The sequence below is a fragment of the Sus scrofa genome, chromosome 17 (assembly GCF_054392235.1).
Source record: "Sus scrofa isolate SSC_HxYL_T2T_F1_AM1 chromosome 17, Sscrofa_HxYL_maternal_Yorkshire_Landrace_v2.0, whole genome shotgun sequence".
Taxonomy (NCBI): Eukaryota; Metazoa; Chordata; class Mammalia; order Artiodactyla; family Suidae; genus Sus; species Sus scrofa.
Window position 1 is genome coordinate 8,204,350 of NC_139399.1, and position 18,148 is coordinate 8,222,497.

Below are 18,148 nucleotides of genomic sequence, written 5' to 3' on the forward strand. Positions count from 1 at the left end.
TAACACTCTTTTCTACTTCTGTTTGTTTTATTGACTTTATTAACACTGATTAGTGGTGTTGATTTTGTGGCACTTTAGAAGTACAAACCATTCGTTAAAGTAATGAATTATTTCATAGGATTCTACTAGGGAACATATATCTAAACTAGGGCTGCCTTTCAAATTTTATTAATTCACACTAGTCATTCTTCTGGTTAACAAAATTCACAGGATTTTAGAACTGAAAGAGACTTCACAGATTATTTATTCTATGTATCTTATGGTAGAAAAAGAAACTTAAAATCCATACGAGTTAAATAACTGCCCAGATTACTTGTCTAATAAATACAGGCATACCTCATTTTATTGTGCCTCACAGATACTGCATTTTTTAAAATTTTTTTTACAAATAGAAGGTTGTGGCAACCCTGCATTGAGCAAGTCTATCTGAACTTGCTCAATGCTTGACAGCATTTGCTCACTTTGGTTTCTCTCTGTGTCACATTTTGGTAATTCTAGCAATATTTTATACTTTTTCATTATCATATTAGCTGTGGTGACCTATGATTGGTAATCTTTTTTTAAAATTGTTATTTCCCCAACGCAATTTTTTTCCCCACTGTACAGCATGGGGACCCAGTTACACATACATGTATACATACTTTTTTCTCACATTATCATGCTCCATCGTAAGTAACTGGACATAGTTCCCAGTGTTACACAGCAGGATCTCATTGTTAAGCCATTCCAAAAGCAAGAGTTTCATCCATTGACCCTAAGCTCCCAATCCACCCCCTCGCCTCGCCCCGGGCAGTCACAAGTCTATTCTCCAAGTCCATGATTTTCTTTTCTGTGGAAAGGTTCTTCTCTGCTGTATATTAGATACCAGATATAAGCGATATCATATGGTATTTGTCTTTCTCTTTCTGACTTACTTCACTCAGTATGAGAGTCTCTAGTTCCATCCATGTTGCTGCAAACGGCATTATTTCATTCTTTTTTGTGGCTGAGTAGTATTCTATTGTATCTTTGATGCTACTATTTGAAACATATTATGACTTGCTGAAGGTTCAAATGATGGTTTGGCATGTTTTAGCAATAAAGTATTTTTAACTAAGGTATTACATTTTTTTAGGCATCATGCTATTGCACACCTAATAGACTACAGTATAGTGTAACTATAACTATATAACTTTAGTGTAACTATAACATAACTCTTATATATAACTCTTATATGCACTGGGAAATCAAAAATTCATGTGCCTCGGTTTACTGAGATATTTGCTTCACTGAGGTGGTCTGGAACTGAACCCACAGCATCTCTGAGGCCTGCCTGTATGGGAGCCGAAGCTAAAAATCATGTCTCTCCTAAAACCAGGCTTGGGCTATTTCTTCCATTTGCCTACCCTGCTGGAAATAAGGAGGTTTACTCCACGTCCAAAGTGCATTATTGTCATATGGAAATTACTTGTCTACAAATGTGCAGGTTTACGTGTGTGCATACATGTTTGAGATCTAGTTTCTTCTTTTACAGTCATACATCATTTTTCTACCAAACAAAGAAGAATCAGAGCAATAAAAGAAATGGCCAGGGTCTTAGTTCCCGGAGGCCAGCTGATGATTTACGTTTGGGCCATGGAACAAAAGAACCGGCACTTTGAGAAGCAAGACGTGCTTGTCCCATGGAACAAAGCCTTGTGCTCCCAGTCCCTCTTAGAATCCAGCCAGCCTGGGAGAAGGAAGCAGTGTGGGCACCCAGAAAGAAGCCACCCCTACCATGCTCCCTGCTCCGGGTGCCGCTGTTCTTTTTGTTTTAAGGAGCGCTGTGATTCGAAGCGGTCCCATAGTGTGGACTGTGACTCTGTTCTGACTGGCACCTGCTGTGCAAATACTTCTCAGGAAGGCGAAGAAGAAAATGGATTCTATAACACATTGGGAAAGTCTTTTCGTTCCTGGTTTTCCTCGAGATCTTTGGATGAATCAACTCTGAGGAAGCAAACTGAAAGAGTGAGATCCCTGAAGAACACAGAACCTTGGGCCAACAGCGCTATATCCATCCAGCCTTCGGGACACTCAAGTTTAGACTTGGATCATCATGAGCCATTTGCAACAGGAGAGCAAAATTTAGATGAGGACGTGTTTGTGGAGACGTCTCAAAAACACCTGGAGTGGCTGAGAGCACCAGCCACATGGAAGTATCTGAACGGAGACCATCAAGAAGACATTAGGAGAAATGGAGAGGAGAACTTCCTGGGTAGCACTGTTACTAAGGAGGACCATGTGGATGCAGGTAACTTCGAGGAAGGGAACCCTTCTGCTAGTAAAGTATGGAGAAGGATTTCTGCAGTCGATCCCACAGATTCCAACCCAGATGACACTGTTTCTGTCAAAGAAAAACAACCCAACATTTTGGATTCCAGAGCCTATATGCGCTATTACCACGTGTTTCGAGAAGGCGAGCTCTGTGGCCTGCTGAAGGAGAATGTGTCGGAGCTCCATATTCTGAGCTCTGGGAATGATCATGGCAACTGGTGTATCATTGCAGAGAAGAAGGGAAGTTGTGATTGACTGGATCATTTTAGACAACTCCTCCAAAAGATGAACCACCGTTCTTCTTACTGGGTTTGTGATGTGATTCCCTGAATTGGGATCCAGTTTCATTACTTTTTAATCCATTGATATTTTGGTCTATAGAGACTATGAATTCATCCTCTTTTTAGGCTACAGACAAACACAGTGCTTGGCATCTAAAGTATCTGACAAAGAGAATTTGTGGTTAAAGGTTACTAGAAGAGACCTCTAGAAGAAATATAACATGACTTCCCTATGGTTTGGATTACTATAGAAATACACATGTACTGTTTTTCAGTATTATGCAGTGACTTTTAAAAAGTCTATCTTCTAAAAACCTCATTTTTGTACAATAAGGGGGTAATTCCTGCTTCTCTGGTTATAACTTAGATTTATGTGCAAGATAATCAGTACACTTATACCATTGCACAGAGGCAAACTGAACCATGTGATAAATTATTTCATTGCCAAGGCCGTGCTTCTACTTTAAGTCTTCAGAAAGATGAGAGACGGTGGACAGAGACAAGAAATGTTCTGAGAACTTTTCTAAACAATAAGCAAACTTGCTTCAAGACAAGTAAATAATAAGATTTTCGATGTTGCTCAAAAGGCCTTTAAAGGCACTGTCAGCATGTAGAAAGTGGAGGAGGTGAGTCCTAGAAGTTGTGGCAAGTTACCCAGGTGGTGTTTTTCCAACCATATTAGAAGCAAGAATACCCAGTTATGGTAAGACCAAGACTGACTAGTGGGTTTTCACCTGGAATGATGCCTTCCTTATGAAATGAAGGGATATTAGGGAAATGAAAATCTGGTTGAAGTACTATTTTATTTTGGCTCTCAAAACAAATGGATTGTTAATATGCAAGATATTTGGCCTTGGGAGAGGACTTTTAGCTGGATTTTAAAAAATAACATCTGGACATTTATCTTATTAAAAGAGACTGCATTTTAATCATTGTAGTAGGGATTTAGGCAGAATCAAGTCCTACTGATTAAAGGTTCAATTTCTGCCAATTTTTAGACAAATAGTTGGGCATTATCTGGTCACCACATCTGTTTACATTTAACCATAGGTCTGTTTAAATCCATGTTATGGATCCTGAGACATAGATATAATTAGGAGAAACAGAAACAAGCTAACCCAGGAACAGTTTCAGATAGTTCCTTACAGAGAAGAGAATGAACATTTGACAAGTCTTTTTACTGTATGGACCACTGAAATCCTGGAGGAAACCCAATTCTTGTTTTGTTTTCCACTGAAATTACTAAAATAGTAAAAGATTTCATTGTTTGGGGCTTCTGTTTTCCCTTGGTGACTCAGCTTTCTAACTTAAAATAATGATGCTACTTTCAAAGAAATTTAAAGGATTATATGTAATGTGTATGTGAAAAGTACTGATGTTTATTATTCTCTCTTGGCTTCAAAATAAGATTGCACATCACCTTTTTGGTTGATGAGGTTGTCGGGTAGAAAGGAACTCTATGATTTGTATTGTTCTGGGCACAGTCTGCATCAGAGGGATGATGAAAACAGACATAAAAGTGGAATGTAAATTAAAATTTAATTTAATGTCTTCCATTTCTTAAATGAGGACATTAAACCATGAGTGTAAGTGGGTTTTGTTTTTTGTTTTTTGGGGGTTTTTTTGGTGGGAAGAAAAGGTTCTCAGAGTCAGAGATGTTCTTACAATTAAGGCATGAGGACCTTTTTTTATGAGTGGATTTTTCCTTTTCTTGAAGCCTATTGTCACATGTATCGTTAATCCCAGCTTTGCTGCTAGAAATCTGTTTAAAGTCATGGTTTTCTGGTGGTAGCCTACCACTTACGTGGAACTCAGTTTATTAGACTGAACCAGAAAAGCTTTAAGCAAACCTTTACAAGCAACCTCCTACACACACACACACACACACACACACACACACACACACACACTGCTTGGAATAAAATGACTCCCTTAGAATGGTTCTTGAGGGAGGAATGTTTTCACATAATTTTGATAGAGATGTAAATAAAAAAAAACACCAATAATAGCAATCTTCCACTTTTCATCTACTGATTCTGGATTCTATTCATCCAGACATGATTTTGTATGCAAATATTTGACTTTGTGGTTGATAATCTCTTTGATACATCCATGTGAAAGGCACTCTTAAATATAATTTCTGCCTTTGGAGATATAGATATATCTCCATGGATATATATGGATGTGGTATGTCCACATACTTCATATATACATGATACATACATATGTCATTGAAGACCCTACCTAATGTAAATATCTTGATCATTTAAAATTTTGCTCACCTAGGACTGTCCTCAAAAAGAAATACAAATCATAAGTAAGTTTAAACATACAGAGATTATTTGTGAGTATTTATTTGGCCTTAACTTGCTCAATTACAGATCTTGCTGATCTATCAGAAGTATGTAATTTGAAAACGTAGATCCCATTGTTAATACTGGCTCAAAGAGTGTCTTTCTTGTTCCTTCTCCTTTACTTGCTGGCCTTGCTGCAGAATCCCACTCCCTGAAGTGGAGGGGAGCATGTGGGGGGGTTATTGGGAGGTCCTTAAAAACCTCTGCTGGCTTATTGATGCCTTCCTGGCCTTCATGAGGAATTCCATATAAACAGTCAAATGGTTTGGGGGAAAGTGCATTAATGTGGACAAAGGATGTAACAGTGAGAACAAGGCAAGTGGCCTATTTAAATTATTTTTAAAGTTGTCACTGAAATGATGAAATGGCACCAGCACATCACAGTAACTTAACTAACAAGCCATCTATCAAATGTCCTGGAGTATCAACTGGGTTTGGTCCTCCTTTCTCTCCAGGCATCCCTGTTGTGCAGGATGGTGCGGGTTCCTGTTTCTAGTTCACCTTTCTGTGTCCTTCCAAATTCTAGATGTCTAGGCTTCCTCTGTGTTTTAACTGACTGCCATTTGAACGGGCAAAAATTGGTGGGAGTCCAGAGAGAAAATGATCCAACCATAAATCAGCTGGGAATGTTAATGTACCTGCATATTAATGGCCGCAAAAAGAAGCACTGGTGGATTTTTAAATAAAAATAAAGAGGTTTGGAGGAGGATAGAGAGTCTAACCCAAAGCCATTGATCCTGGTGTGTGTGGGGAGTGCGGGGGTGGGGGTACTCCTTAAAAATGAGTTGTGAGCTCTCAGTCTGAGAGGGAGGGGAAACGGGGCATAACCACTGGCCAGGCAGCTGCAGTCCAAGAACAAAGGAGGGCAAGCCTGCACGTTTCTCTCCTATGGTGGAGGAAATATGAAATGATAATAATAAAGGCAGCTAACTTTAAAAACATCTACCATGTATTTTTTTTTAATCTGCTGTCCTCACCATAGCTAAATATAATTATTGATCTCGTTTTGCAGATGAGGGAAACCCAGGCAGAAAGAAATCAATTAAATTTCCCAGTGCTACATGCATAGTAAAAAATCACACATCTAGTAGGGGGGCAGGGCTGAGATCAAACCCAGGCAGTCTGACTCCCAGCCTGTGCTCTTACCCGCAACGCCATTACCCCCGACACAGTGCCAGGCATATTATAAGAACCTTACAAGGTAGACCGATGATCCCCTTCACAAATATGCTCTAGTAAGGTTAAGCAATCCCACAGTTAGAGAATAACTGGAGAGGAATCCCTTCCATATTTCCCCCCATCTTTTATATTTATTTTTTCATTTGTTCTGTTTCCATTAGGTTTTAATTTTAAAAAATAATTGCAGAATGCTCCATGATCATTTTTCTCCAACTCTGATCCTCTATTAAATTGGTATCACTGTTTTCCTACTTTATAGGTGAGAAAATAGAGGGCTATTCAGATACTTCATTCCTTCTGCTTGTCTACTGAACCCTGCTATGTGCCAGATACAGAGGCTATATAAGGCAATGAATATCAGGTGTTGGGTATACATAGAATATTAGAATTAACTGAGCTGAAAGTGCCAAACTGGACCAGCTTTCGTATTCATTGTATACCTAGTACCGAGTTACACTGTTCATTTTGAGAAAAGCAATTTACAAAACCCCTGTTAGAGAATCACAATGCGTATTAGCATATTTAAGCCTTCTCCTGACGTAAACTGGGGTTTCATTTAACTGAGCTTGCCCTGGACTGGATGTGTTAACCAACACCCTCTAGCACAAGCATTCTGTGGAACCCAGAGAGTAAAATGCAAGCTCCTTAGGATGGCAGCATACCTTCCCTTCATAAATTCTCTCAAGTACTTTTCAGCCTCATCTCCTGCAATTGCAACCACTTCTTTTCCTGTTCTGCCATCGGCTCTTTTAAACAGGGCTTTCCTACTTTAATAAAAAATTAAAACAGTGATTTCATTAGGAATTACAAAACAAGTAATTATCACATCCCCTGGATATAAACTTGGATTTCAAATGCCAATTGTAATCCTCTAAAGAAAAATGATGAAACAGGTTTCATTCTGTCAATTCAAAGGGCATATGAGGTAAGTGTTATCACGGACCCATCCAACAGATGGAAAAACCATGGGAGTGGAAAAGAGGTACAGAAGCCTCAGCAGACCTCCAACCAGAATGCTCAACTCCATTCATCACAATCTTAACTCAAGTTTATGATTATTGATTTGCTATTAGAGACTCCATATTGGCAACCTTGATTATCCACAAAATTGGGAGTGGGAATATTTTAAAAGGACTCTCACCAGCCAAGGATTGAAATGATAATGCAAATAGAAGGCATTTGGCAAGGCATGGCAAATGCAAACGGGAAACCTGAGAGCTAATCAAAGAGAAAATACTCACTGTGAATTGTCCTATTTTTATTCATCACAAGTCCCAGAGTATGCGATACGTAAGTAGGAATGTGAATCATTTCAGTTATAACCCACATTCCAGCCCCCTGTAGATGTGAGTCTCTCCCAGTAGATTATACTTTGTCATCACTCTAGCTGGGCGAGAGCAGAGCTATAATATCATCTATATGGCCAAGAGCTGACTATCAAACTGGATCCCTCATCTGCCAAATGAATATATATTTTATCTCTTCTTCAACTAGAGCTGGGAAAAATAAAATTTACCCCAACCCAATTGCTTAATAATTAGTCTACATGGAACAATGGATTTTCTCCACATGAAATATTTATTTTTCTTTGGATTTTGCCTCTGCATAGAAAAGACAGAGAGGTCACTGTTGTTCATCTGTAGCCAGTGTAACGGACTGTTGAATTCCATGAAAAATTTACATTTATATTTATGCTCACCCAGCAGGGAAATGGGCTGAATGACAGGCATTTCTTTAACGAGCTATCATACCGCTTCCATGAGATTTTCTATTAAGGTATGTAGAGGCACACAATTAGTAAAGGTTTGCTTTTCTACTATATATTTACACAGAACCCTGGCAATACTTAAGGCTCACTAATATGGACCCCAGTAGTACTTCTGGGATGCTTCAAATATGTATATAAAAGCCGTCTCATTTTCTTTAGATGTTCTTATAAATATACATCATGTAAAAATGTGCATATACATTCCTAGACATTTCGTGTTTGCTGTCACTAGTGACCTTTTGCACTTGTGAAACATCAAATGAGTGATTACACTGAAAATGTATTTCATGGAATAGATTTTTGATGTGATTTTTTATCAAAAGAACAAAAATCGTCTTCTTCTACAATATAGAGCTAGTTTCTTTAGCTTTTCCCAGAAGCAGCTAGCAATAGTTTTAAAAGCACAAGATGGTACAAAATATCTTGACTGTTGTACTAACTTCAAGATACTTTATTTGCATTAACCAATGTTTAGGATCTTTTGAAGTAAGTATTATTAACAATAGTATAATTTGTATGCTTATTAAATGTATAAGAAGTTATGTCTTAGTGTACTTTTCAACAATGTTACTAGATGAACAAAATCTTGCCTTTCATCTCCACTCTGTGGAGTGTGACAGGACAGCTATTAACCGTCCTTCCATTCGGACAGCCACCTCTCCTTAGAATCAACAGAACTGGGAAAATTCATATTTGGATTCTGTTATTTTTTTTCTAAAGAAAAATAAGCTAACCATTTAATAATAGAGTGTCTTTGGAGTTCCCTGGTGGCCTAGCAGTTAAGGATCCGGCATTGTCACTGCTGTGGCAAAGGTTTGATCCCTGGCCTGGAGAACTTCCACATGCCTCAGATGCGCCAAAAATAATAACAATAGTGTCTTTAATGAGTTAGTAAAGAGATACTATTAATTAAAAAGACATCATTTAAGATGAATAAAAATGCATTAGACTATCTGAAAGTGGGTGTGTGTAAAAATACAGTACTAACATTGAGAGAGCACCATTATTTATGGTCTTGGAATGCAAACACTTTTATTCTCCTGACCTGCTCCAACCACAGGGTGTCAGCTCTCATCAGAGCTGGACGTGGGGGCAGGAAGTCAGAGGGGATTGAGGCTGGCACTGCATGGCTCCAACGCTGCTCAGCAGGGCCGCGTTCTAGAGCAGATGGTGCCCTGGCCTGTGCCACCTGACCACCTTCCACCCCTTCCCTGCCAGGGAAGAAGCTACGGCATCTCCCCGAGCACCAGCACACAGATGAAAACTGATGCTATGGGCTTGGTCCTTGGTGTTCATGGATCAAGGGTTAATGTGAAAACCACCAGTGACCAATATTTAACCATCAGTTAGCAGCTTTCTCCTCCTCTTGAAAAAACAGAGGCCATAGCATTTGCTAAGTATATAGTGATGGGCATAAAAGCTGGAGATACAAAAGGAAATCCCTTCCTCCCCATAAGTCACTCCTAAAAAATCAGTTCAGCCAGGCCTCCGGTGTTCAGCCAGGGTCTCTTGCTCCAGAGAACAGGACCATGAAATTAACCCAATCCATGCTTCTAGAGGTGGGGGCCCCGGTTGATCCATGGAGAAGCCACATTGAAAAGAAGGCCAGAGCAGCCCCACCAGCACTCCCAACTCTGCCCCAGGAGTGGGAGAAGCCTGCCTGGACATAGCCTCCTTTGTACCATGAGGCTGAACACTAGCCCTGAGTTTAGGAATCTTGGCAAAGATTCCTGTGCCCAGCCTTCAGGCTTGGCATAAAGTGGGTGGAGCTGCTACTTTCAAATGGAATTTGGCAATGGTGAAGAGGAAGAGAAGCTCAGGGGACAGGGACAATGACAAAGATGATAACAGTGATGGCCAATTTATCATGGAGGCACTCTGGGCCAAGAACTTTCAGGTTTACAATTTCATTAACTGTCGCACCGGCTGGAGGGGCACGTGTTACTGAGCCCCACTGGCAGAGGTGGGAACTCGAGCTTAAGAGGTCAGGCTGTTAAGTTCCCACTGTGGCGCAGCGGAAACGAATCCCGACTAGGAACCATGAGGTTGCATGTTTGATCCCTGGCCTTGCTCACTAGATTAAGGATGCGGTGTTGCCGTGAGCTGTGGTGCAGGTTGCAGACACAGCTCGAATCTGGCGTTTCTGTGGCTGCAGTGTAGGCCGGCAGCTGTAGCTCCAATTTGACTCCCAGCCTGGGAATCTCCATATGCTGAGAGTGCAGCCCTTAAAAAAAAAAAAAGAAAGAAAAGAGGTCAGGCTGCCTGCCCTTGTCCGCTGCAGCAGAAAGAGGGTCCAAGCTTTGCACTTGCATTCGTCTGTGCAAATGCCCTTGTCCTACCCACTCTATTAGGGTTAAAAAGGCGGAGAAAACTGCAGAAGCAGGTGGCAGTTTTGATTCTCATGGCCCTTGAATGCTGCACTAAGGGATTTAGAATTCAACTTCTAACTCTGGCAAGCCTTGGGAGGATTTTTGAGCAGATGCTTCAGAAGATTACTCTGGAGCAGAGAGTGAGGGTGTGGTGGGGAGGGGACTGAGAGCTGGAGGAGTCTTCAGAGGGGTAGAGGAGGCCAGTGAGGAGCTGGGACAGAAGTTTAGAAGTGAAAATAACATACGTGCAGAGCTCAGAGAGAATGAGCTAGAATCTATAGAGAGCCAGGATGAAGAGAAGGAGGAAATGGCAACCACATTCCCACCTGGCTGCCTGGGAGGCTGTGAACAGGAGTCCAGGCAGGAGCTGCATTGCAGAGGACCGCGTGGTGAAAGTAGAACTAGAGCGCCCTCTTCTGGACAATAAAAGCTAGCAGTAACCTGTGCCATCGGCACACACCCAGCACCACTTAAAGGTCTTGCCAGAACCCGCTGCTGCTGAGCCAATACTAACTGGTCCTTCAGACACCTGGTAACTAGCTGGTAACCAAGTAGTACTTCAGACAAATCTGCACAGAGAGATTTGCAGAGAGAGAGGCTGTCAGAGCAAACTGCTATTTCTTCTAACCCATACTGCTTCAGACTTAGAAGTTGTTTAGTGATAACAAGGAATTACAGGTGACTGAAAGTAGAAAAACATAAACTCTGTGGAAGAAAAATAAAGGCAGATCTTTGGGCAATATCAAATACGTTCAGAGGCAATAAAGGACTGTAGTGGCTAAAGTGACATTGGAATACTGCTGAAACATGGAGGGCTCCGACAACGTGCAATATTGCACATGTGGTTTGGTAAAGAGAACAGGAGGAGAGGAAAACTGAGCTTCATGGGTGGGAAGTGACTTGGGGGAGACGGGGGAGGCCTCTGGGGCTTTCCTCGATAGACACACGCCCCACCACCGAGCTGGGCGTCCACCTCCCCACCCAACCCCCTAACTTCTACATCCATTCCCATGACAGCTGCATGTCTTGAGCCATTGAAAGGGGCTGTCTGTCCACAGCACCCCTGTCCGATCAGATGTGGCCGAACAGTTTCAGGACACTGCACAGCATGGCTGTTCTGGCCCAAGAGTGCTAAGAAGAGAATTTCCAGTGACCTTCCAGCACCTACTGCACAGACCCCACTACCCTCTAGTCTCACCTTTTACTTGGCTCCTCTGTGTTCCCAGCTCTACCCTTACTGCCTCCTTGCCATTCCTCAAACATTTCAGGACTCAGGGACTCAGCACTTGCTGTTCTCTCTACTGGGAATGCTTTTCCCTGAAGTATAAGCAGTGTTCCCCTCACTTCCTTCTAGCCTTGGCTCAGATATCATGTTCTCAGAGTGGTCTCTTCCATCAATCCATTTGAAATTCCATGTGCACGCACACACACATTCCCTGTTCCCCTCCATGCTTCGTCTTTTCCCATAGCCCTTATTATCTTGAAACATTATATTTTACTTGTACGTGTTATCTGCTCCCCACTCCTTTAAGATGTTGGGCTCCGAGAGGATAGGGATTTTGTTTTGCGGTTTTACTTTTTGTCCACTGCTCTATCTTCCGCAACAAGAACAGTGCACAGGAGTTCTCATCGTGGCTCAGTGGAAACAAACCTGACTAGCATCCATGAGGATGCAGGTTTGATCCCTGGCCTCCCTCAGTGGGTTAAGGATCTGGCGTTGCTGTGGTATAGGCCAGCAGCTACAGCTCCAATTCAACCCCTAGCCTAGCAACCTCTATATGCCGCTGGTGTGGCCCTAAAAAGACAAAAAAAAAAAAAAAAAAAAAAAAAAAAAGAAAGAAAGAAAAACAGTGCACAGGACAATCACTCGATAAACATTTGATGGGTTATAATCGGTCCTCAGCTCTGCAGTTGCCAGCGGTCACCCCATGGAGAACCACGTGGTTGGCCTGGGGCTGACTGGGCTGGAGAAATGCATGAAATGGGGTTCTCTGCAGCCTTTAATGACTTACATCTGACGGCTCCTGCTTTATCCTTTCCCAGGCCGGGGAAGGTCTAGTGTGGAGATGAGAAAAAAACATCCTTTGCCTTTCACCTAAATGGGAGGTTCGAGTTGGAAAACCAAGAACTGGGGGTCTTGATTTTCAGGTTTTGAAGGGACACCCTTTCTCAACACCTGAGGGTGATCCCCATGCAGCTGGCTGCCTGGGAGGAAGTCCTCAGGACACAAGTGAAAAGAGAGTGTGGTGAGCTTGGACCAAGGTGAGATAAGAGAGCAAATGGCTTCCTTCCTCTCAAGTGTTAACCCCCTGCTAGGTTCTATCACTCACTGCTGTTAAGATTGACGGGCTTAACCAAACTGCTTGACCCATCCTGAGCATCAATTTCCTCATCTGTACAATTTTTTCACCTATAAATTCAGGTTAATGATAACAATCCTGGGCCACCTGAATAAGATAGAACCTGTGTTTGCGTTTCAAAGCGTCAGGCAAGGGAACAGCATCAAGGAAGGCACGTGACACAGGGTCAAAAGTAATATCTTCCTCCAACAGGTGGCCCAGAAATCTTGTTTAAATTAGCAAACTGGACAACAGGAATAACTGGTGAGTAAAGAAGCTGTAACATTTGTATCATTACTCAGCTAGGGGAAAAAAAATGCAAAGAAAGAGAAGAAGCGAGCATCTGTAGCAAAAACAGGTCAAATCCCAAATTTCTAATTTATACAAAATTCTAAAATCTAAAATGAAGGCCTGAAAAAGACTAAGTCCACATGAGTCATTGACCTATCCAGACCCAGATCTGCAGTTTCCACTTTATCAGACCTCCACAGGACGAACAACCAAGCCCATGAAGCGGCTGACTTCCCAAGGACAAAGACAGCCCCAAGGAGAAAGTTAAATTTTATACCATGATCTCAACTGCCATCCTGGACCTACAGAACTCAGCACATGACCCCCTGCCTATAAAACCTGATTCTCTCCCAAGGGCGGGGGGGTTCTGAGTTCCTCTTGCTCAGTGCTCCCAGCCACTCTGCTGGTCAATACATCTTGCTTGAGATCTCACTGCTCCAGTCAGCAGTTTTTCTTTCCCTGGCGCTCTAACAATTTATATTATAGATTATATTATATTCTAAGATATAAATATATATTTATATTATAGATTATATTTTTATATTTTTTCTGGTGACATATCCAACTAGGAATTGTCCGATGGTGTCAGGGTCAGGCTTAGGCAAGTCTGGGCAGCATCCTCACTGATATTCATTGTCCTCACTGCCCCCACACTGTGCCCACTCTGGTTCCTCTGTGTCCCCAGCAGGCTTTGGTGGTTCCACACTAATCCCAGGAGCCCAGGGTCTGGAAGGGTCCTACCGGCCATACATCCCTGAGAAACATCTAAGTCCCAGAGTAGTAAATGCCCAGAGCTCGGCACTTTCCCTACCAACAGGGAAATCTCATTCCCTCAGGCCCAGCTTTCTGATCCACGTTAATTCAGTAACTAAAGGAAACGCCCAAAGGTCCCCCCTCTGCCAAACTTGTTGTGGCTGCTGTCAGCAGCCCAGGGCTGGAGTGTATCAGCTCTGGTGGCAGCCCAATGGCCAGTGTACCAGCTCCAGCAGCTCTGTGGCCACAGTGTACCAGCTCCAGCAGCTCTTTCACCTGGCGAGAAACCAAGCGAGCACTTGGAGAGTTGGAGAATTCAAGTTTATTACGCCTGCGCCTGCGGGCTCAGAGGAGATTGCTCTCTGGAGTCTGAGCCCCGAAGAGGAGTTTCACAAGGCTTTTATGGGCTAGTTCTTCCAGGTCCGTGCTTGGTGGACCAGAGTGAGAACTGGCAAAGTAACAGATGCGGAAACAAGTTTACAGAAGCAGATGTGTGGGGGAGGGGTGGTTGGGGCAGTTGGCTGGGTTTTGCTTAGTCATCATGGCTGGGGTCTCTCCTTTTCTACATTTTCTCCTACAAACTCAGGCCTCCTCCTTTGCCATTTCACCACAGCCCCACATGGCCGTCAGAGTCACCTAAAAGGTAAACCTGCTTTATAAACCTTTCCTGGCTCTCCTTTGCTTACAGACATGGTTCTCAGCCTGGCTGCAGGCAAAAGGCACCCATACCAGTGAAGAGAATCCACTCCCAACTCAACAACTGAGATCTTTTGCTTCTAATTCCCTCAGATGTACGCTCGCAGGTGGGAACCTGGCTCACAGAGCCCCGCTCCTCTTCTGGCCACAAGTCCCCTCACCTCCCCCCATCCAGAGCCTCTCTCTTGCCTCATCCGCCACCACCATCCACAAGAAACCCTGGTGATGCTCCCTGAATACACTGGACCTCTTCATGGCTGGACACACCCCTCTCTGGGTCTGGGACATCATGACACAAAGTACTGTCCCCAGACCAGCAGCATCAACCTCACCTGGGAACCTGGAAGCACAGCATAGGCATCTGCACTTTATTGACATCACAGCAGATGGGTACAAACATTAAAGTCTGAGAGACACTTTCCCAGTTTGTAGAATTCACACTAAATTTCCACCCCTCATTCAAATAAATCTCCTTTGAAGCCTCTGTCCCCCTTATCCTCTTCCTGCTAGCCCTCTCCTCCAAAGACCTGACCCTCCCTCCTTCACGCCAGCATGTCTGAAGCCCCCCAGCATGGAAACCAACACACTTCCCTGTGCCTGTGTCGAATGATGTTAGGATCAAAAAAAATAACCTAGCTGTTTGCTTCAGGTAACACATGCCCCTAGAAGACAGTACTGTGACCCTACCACCAAGACTCACAGCTTGTGCATCAAAAGTGGCCCTAGACCCCTACTTCACCGTGCCCACCCATCCAAAGAAAGGCGAAATCAGAAACTACCCTGCAAGATGGTCTCAGAGCTGACAAATAATCACCTCTGCTGGGTTATTTTGGTAACAATTCTGATATGATGTTGGAAGGGTCACACAAGAGCATGCATCCAGGAAACAGGCCTCACTGGGGGCCCTGTTGGAGACAGGCCAGCACATCTGCTGATGCATTAATGTTAGAAGCCGGACCCAGGAGTGCTGCCAGAGGCTGTAGATAGAGTCTTGTGATGTTCCTGCCACTCTTCATATGATCGGATATAGCAACAAATTTTCTGGGTACCAGAGTTCCCACGGCGGTGCAACAGGTTAAGGATGCAGTGTTGCAGCAGCCATGGCATAGGCTGCAGCTGCAGCTTGGACTGGATCCCTGGCCCAGGAACTTCCGTATGCTGCGGGTGTGGCCAAGAAAAAAGAAAAAAAAATTCTGGGTACCATGAAAATGGTGGTCTTATATAATAACTCTTTCTACCAGATGAATGATGACTACTGACCAAGGGGTTTGTGTGACAACAGCCCACAGACTTTCAGGAAGTGCAGATGCATGTTTATCTGAGAGGGCACTTTGAAGTCCCCTGGCAATTGTGGTCTCAGAAAAAATCACTGGATTTCTCTATTCCTTGGTTTCCTTAACTCCAAAAAGAGCACAATAATAGCCTTTTTGGTGACTCTTCATGGGGATTCAAAATTATATACATAAGGTAAACAGCAATTATTAATCAATTGATAAAAGGTAACCATTATAAAGATTACTCTGGAGTTCCTGTCATGGCTCAGCAGGTTAAGAACCTGACTAGTACCCATGAGGATGCAGGTTCAATCCCTGACCTCACTCAGTGGATTAAAGGATCTGGCATTGCCTTGAGCTGCAGCATAGGCTGCAGATGTAGTTTGGATCTGGCATTGCTGTGGCTGTGGTGTAGGCCAGCAGCTACAGCTCCAATTCGACCCCTAGCCTGGGAATTTCCATATACCATGGGTGCAGACCTAGAAAGACAAAAAAAAAAATTACTCCGTATCTTATGATATTATATAGTAACCATCTGAGTTGATAGGTGTCCTTTGGTTTGGGGAAAGAAATTTATAAATTCATTAAAAAAAATCTCTCCCATTTAATATCTCAAACAACCATATTTCAGAAAATTAATAAAGAAAAAAATCATCCATTACCCTGCAATATTAACATAATCTCATCACCATCTTTCCTTTTAGCCTCCTTTTCTATGTACTTTCCCTTTATTCAAGCCAAGTGTGTATATAAATGTTTGCTTTCTGTTTCTTTCACATCACATCTTACTATAGAAACTATAGAGTTTGACACAGAAGCTGTTCAAAATATGTCATACTTAAGGCAGTAAGCTAAGGATGGGGGGGTGAGAGCTGAAGGGAGGAGGGATGTTTCATGGGTCAGTGAATGCTCAAGAAGGCCATGTCATGATCAGCTGAGGTTCTGAGAAGCAGAAGTCCTAGAGGGTATCAAAGGCCAACAAGGAGAAACGGGAGGAGCTGCTGAGAGATTCTGGAAGTTGTGGTTCAGGGGTGCAAGTGCCTAAGCCACCTTGGTTCAATTCCCCTTCTATAAATTACAGATGTTACAGTCACCTATTTTTACAGGGTTGCTGGTGAGCAGGCGTTAGTCAAATTAATATATGTCAAGTGCCTGGTATATAGAAAAGATATTATTCCTAAAAAGGTAGGACTCCTTGAATCAGGGTCCAGGATTTCCCAGAAAATGCTTGGCAGCCTAAAATTCTTAATAGACTTAAGCATATAATTTACACCCGATAATAAACTAATGCATGACTAACTTCTATAATATAGGACAGTCCGCTGGACATCAGGTCAGTGTGGGGCTGCCCATTCATCAAATTTAATAGGTAACGAGCTCCAGTGTCAACAGGAACCTGGAGGGAAATTTGATGCTGGGAGGAGCATGAAACCTGGAGAGTATAACTCTGCCTCCATGGGGCAGTAGCTACTGGGCTCAGCATCGTGCTGTGTGAGTAAAGACCAGGTTGCCAGGTGACAGCCAGAGAACGTTTTCAACATTCATCAGAATTAATGTGCTATCCTACATAAGAAAGGTGATGCTTCCAGGATGTTTTTGGAAATTTACACACACACATACCAACAGTGGTTAGGTAACAGGGTTTCTAGATTAGAGAGAAGAGTTACATTTTTTTTTTGTCTTATCCCCAACTATTGAGAGTTATTTAATTTACCTATTAAAATACATGCAGTTTATAAATTAAATTAAAAGTACACATTGACATACAAAACCTTTCAAGCAGTCCTACGCCAGAGCCAAGAAACCCATTTAAATTTATGCAACCCAGGAGTTTCCGTCGTGGCGCAGTGGTTAACGAATCCGAGTAGGAACCATGAGGTTGCGGGTTCGGTCCCTGCCCTTGCTCAGTGGGTTAACAATCCGGCGTTGCCGTGAGCTGTGGTGTAGGTTGCAGACGCGGCTCGGATCCCCCGTTGCTGTGGCTCTGGCGTAGGCCGGTGGCTACAGCTCCGATTCAACCCCTAGCCTGGGAATCTCCATATGCCGCGGGAGCGGCCCAAGAAATAGCAACAATAACAACAACAACAAAAAAAAAAAAGACAAAAAGACAAAAAAAAAAATAAATTTATGCAACCCAGCAGTTTCCGTACTATTTGACCTGGACACTTCCATCTGTCTCATAAAATATATTAACACCCTACAGAGCACACTTTCAAAAAGAAGACCCAAGCAAACCAATCAAGGAAAACAAATAGGACACTGTTATGGAGTCGTGCTCAGGCCCACAGAGCTGTCCCCATGAGGGTGCTGCCACCTGCCATCCCTGTTTCAGCAGCTGGGACACAGTAGTTACTCTTGAGGGCCTAACTTTCTACATCTCCTCACTGCTCAGCTCACAGCGAAGAGGTCTGGGTACCACATTAGAGCTTAAAAATGTGATTCCCCCTGAATCCTTGGAAAACATGGCTGTTTGACTATTTCTCTAATGACTGCCTTGTGACAGCAGCTTTATGAGTATGTGAAAGAGAAATATCTCCTCTGCTGTGGCTTGA

At 42.9% G+C, this 18,148-nt stretch overlaps 1 protein-coding gene across 50 annotated transcripts in view; it reads left to right on the forward strand.

Annotated features, from left to right (window-relative positions):
* Nucleotides 1–5,868, forward strand: part of TRMT9B (tRNA methyltransferase 9B (putative)) — a 65,315-nt gene extending 59,447 nt beyond the window's left edge. For 48 of the 50 annotated variants that reach the window (XM_085002913.1, XM_085002911.1, XM_085002927.1 and 45 more), the window contains one exon: nucleotides 1,514–5,868. In XM_085002913.1, the coding sequence (XP_084859039.1) occupies nucleotides 1,514–2,547 (1,034 nt within the window). In that variant the 3' untranslated portion in view covers nucleotides 2,548–5,868. The remainder of the gene's footprint in view (nucleotides 1–1,513) is intronic. The other 2 variants (XR_014831854.1, XR_014831855.1) reach the window with 1 other exon arrangement.
* The last annotated feature ends 12,280 nt before the right edge of the window (nucleotides 5,869–18,148 follow it).